The 3,303-nt window shown below is 41.6% G+C and overlaps 1 protein-coding gene across 1 annotated transcript in view; it reads left to right on the top strand.

The window, feature by feature from the left end:
* LOC113229181 overlaps window positions 1–3,303 on the top strand; it is a 30,870-nt gene that overhangs the window by 12,246 nt on the left and 15,321 nt on the right. The window contains exon 8 of the mRNA XM_026462700.1: window positions 2,999–3,190. Coding sequence (XP_026318485.1) covers window positions 2,999–3,190 — 192 coding nt within the window. The remainder of the gene's footprint in view (window positions 1–2,998; window positions 3,191–3,303) is intronic.

The following is a 3,303-nucleotide window of genomic DNA, read 5'->3' as shown; positions in this document are numbered from 1 at the left end:
TTTCGACTTGTCTAAACACGATCTCGTATGACATTTTTTCAAGTTCATACGATTATCGTACAAATCGGTTCGAACCGTTTTGAGTGCGAGAATTGCCATTCGAGTTCAGTGATTACTGCGGTATGACTATGGATATATCAAAATGATGCAAAAACCATTAAAATTTGAAACTGCTGATAATATTAAGTTCATTGCACTGTATAGAAATATAATTTTGATTTATCATTTTTTTTTTAATTTTATAACTACTGACACAAACAAAAACTGACAATTATGTCATGTAAATTTATAGGGCGAGTGAGTGAGTGGGTGACTGAGTGAGTGAGTGAGTGAGTGCGTGCGTGCGTGCGCGCGGGCGTGCGTGCGGGCGTGCGTGCGTGAGTGAGTGAATGGTGAGTGAGTGAGTGAGTGGTGAGTGAGTGAGTGGTAAGTGAGTGAGTGGTGAGTGAGTGATTGAGTGAGTCATTGAGCGGTGAGTGAGTGAGTGGTGAGTGAGTGAGTGAGTGAGTGAGTGAGTGAGTGAGTGAGTGAGTGAGTGAGTGGGTGGTGAGTGAGTGACTGAGTGAATGAGAGAGTGAGTGTATGAGTGGTTAGTGAGTGAGTGAGTTGTGAGTGAGTGGGTGAGGGAGTGAATGAGTGAGTGAGTGAGCGGTGGGTGAGTGAGTATTGAGTGAGTAAGTGAGTAAGTGGTGAGTGAGTGAGTGAGTGAGTGAGTGAGTAGGGAGTTAGTGAGGAGTGTTTATTGAAAAGTACATTTACTTGAAAAGTCGTGTCGGCCATCTTGGATTTAGAAATAAATGCTATGTTCGTAATGAGCACCCCCAAATACCTCAAAAACGATACCCAACTTGCCATTATTTGAAAAGTGCGGGCACGACTTTTCATCCTGGATTTAGAAAGGAGTGCCATATTCGTTACGAGAGCACCCTAAATACTATATTGCCCACGCTATATTCGACAACAGAGGCACTCACTCACTCACCGTTATTTGAAATTTTTTTTTTCATTTGAAAACCAGTGATAATCAAAACACCCTCGCGCACTGCACTCGTGGTAGAAACGGCTGGCACAGAAACTCGAAATACGATTTTTGCTTTCGAGTTCTGTTTACACGGAGACATTCAATATTGAAAGGCGAGGAGATTATCGCTCACGTGGACGGTCGATAATCGCGAATGTTTAGACGAGGAAAGTTTTTTTATATTCTTTCGATAATCGCATCTTCGAGACGAGAAACTCTCTCCATCTAAATGGGCCTTTAATGTACCTGGATAAACAATAACATTTTCTTATTTATTAATACAAAGATCGAACACTTAGAAAAAATTCCTTCGATCCAGCCGGATCCGAATCGATGCTTTCTAGCAAATCGTGCCAGACGCTATGCCAACTAAGCCACGGAACGAACCAGTGGACCTCACAAATTTCTCTATTTGCTTGTTGTCGTATCTTTGTATTTGTTTTTTCAACGTCTTTTTAGCCGTAGCGCCGTCTATGAGAAATCTATGAAAGTATTTCGTCACCCAGTTACCTTTACACCCACCAGCCCCGGCTAGATACGTTGCTATTCATTATATTTAAATTTTTGTTGAATTGATATTCAATTATTTTTTATGTGAAATTACTACACTTGTTTATTATAATTATTAATACAAAGATGGAACACTCAGAAAAAAATCCTTCGATCGGGCCGGATTCGAACCGACGTCTTCTAGCAAACCGTGACAGACGCTATGCCAATTAAGCCACGGAACGAACCAGCGGACCTCACGAATTTCTCTATGTGCTTGTTGTCATATCTTTGTATTTGGTTTTTCAACGTCTTTTTAGCCGTAGCGCCATCTATGAGAAATCTGTGAAAGTATTTCGTCACCCAGTTAGATACCTTTACAGCTACCAGCCCCGGAGAGATGTCGCTATTCACTGTATTGAAATTTTTATTAAATTGATGTACAATTATTTTTTATGTGAAATTATTCCACTCGTCTTCCGGCGGTCTTTGTATTAATAATTATAACAAACTAGTGGAGTAATTACATATAATAAATAATTGAATATCAATTCAATAAAAATTTAAATAATATTTTCTTTTTAGCAATTGTCAAACATTACTTTTAGTATTAATTAATATTTTCCTCTTTTTAGTCTTTTATTATTGCCTCACATTGTTTGAGAAAAATACCATACATACCTCGGCGGTAGTGGTGAAAGAGACTCAGTCTTTTAAGGCCTTTTAAAAAACCTCGACTAATTTTCAACGCCTCACGACTAGTCTAGTCTTTTAACCTTTAAGTCTTGAGTCATAAGACTAAAACTGAAGACTAATTCGAGTCGAAGTCTTTTAACCCTAGGAAGCTTAAAACGACTAAAATGACTGGCGCCTCGTAGCCTCGGGAGTCGCGAGTCATGAGCCGTAAGGCGTGATTTTATTTCTACCCACAATGTATTTATTTTACGATTTTTATTATAAGTAAATAAACGTGATTATTTACTACATACTACTTACGTCATTTTTATTTATAAACTTCGGGTTTAATAAGGACATAAAATAGGTATAAGTCCTTTGCAAACAACTCGAGTCTTAAAGTGTTTTAGTATAACGACTGAGTCTTATTAATAAAAACTCGAACCCCAGACTTAATTTGAGGGTCGTATTCCAGAACTCTACTCAATACTCAAGTGAGGACTTGAGTATTGCAGTGAGCACTGAAAATCATACTCAAGTCCTTGCCATTAGGGTCTTATTTCCAGTGCTTGAAATCATACTCAAGTCTGCTCAAGTCCTGACTTGAGCATTGAGTAGAGTTCTGGAATACGACCCTTAGAGTCGAGTCGCTATAAAACGCCTTAAAAGACGGAGTGTCTTTCATCACTACTCGGCGGGAACGGCGATTGCTCGACTCTTAACTCGTCCTTGTAACTCATACTCGTCCAGCAGTCAAAGCATACAGTGTAGTGATTATTTGGACCGCTCGTTGATCGAATGGTGTGACGGCAGGCGGTGCGTGGGGCGTTCCCGCTGGCGCACGTGACGTGCTCGGTGTGGCAGGCGTCGCGTGCGGCGGCGCGGCTGAGCGCGGAGGCGGCGCGGCGCGACGACGCGGCGCTGGCGCCCGACGACGTCGCCGCACGCTGCAAGACCTATGCGCTGGCGCTGCTGCGCGGCGAACACACGCCGGCGCAACTGCAGGTACGGCACCGTAACCCCAACAAGCCGTGACCAGGTTCACGGCAATAAAACAGAAAACTTCAGGTCCACACATTTATTTGAAGTCAGTTAAGGAGAAGAAAAAGTAACGAAAG

Source organism: Hyposmocoma kahamanoa, unplaced genomic scaffold (assembly GCF_003589595.1).
Source record: "Hyposmocoma kahamanoa isolate Upper Pololo Valley unplaced genomic scaffold, ASM358959v1 289, whole genome shotgun sequence".
NCBI lineage: Eukaryota > Metazoa > Arthropoda > Insecta > Lepidoptera > Cosmopterigidae > Hyposmocoma > Hyposmocoma kahamanoa.
This window is presented reverse-complemented; position numbering and strand designations above follow the sequence as displayed.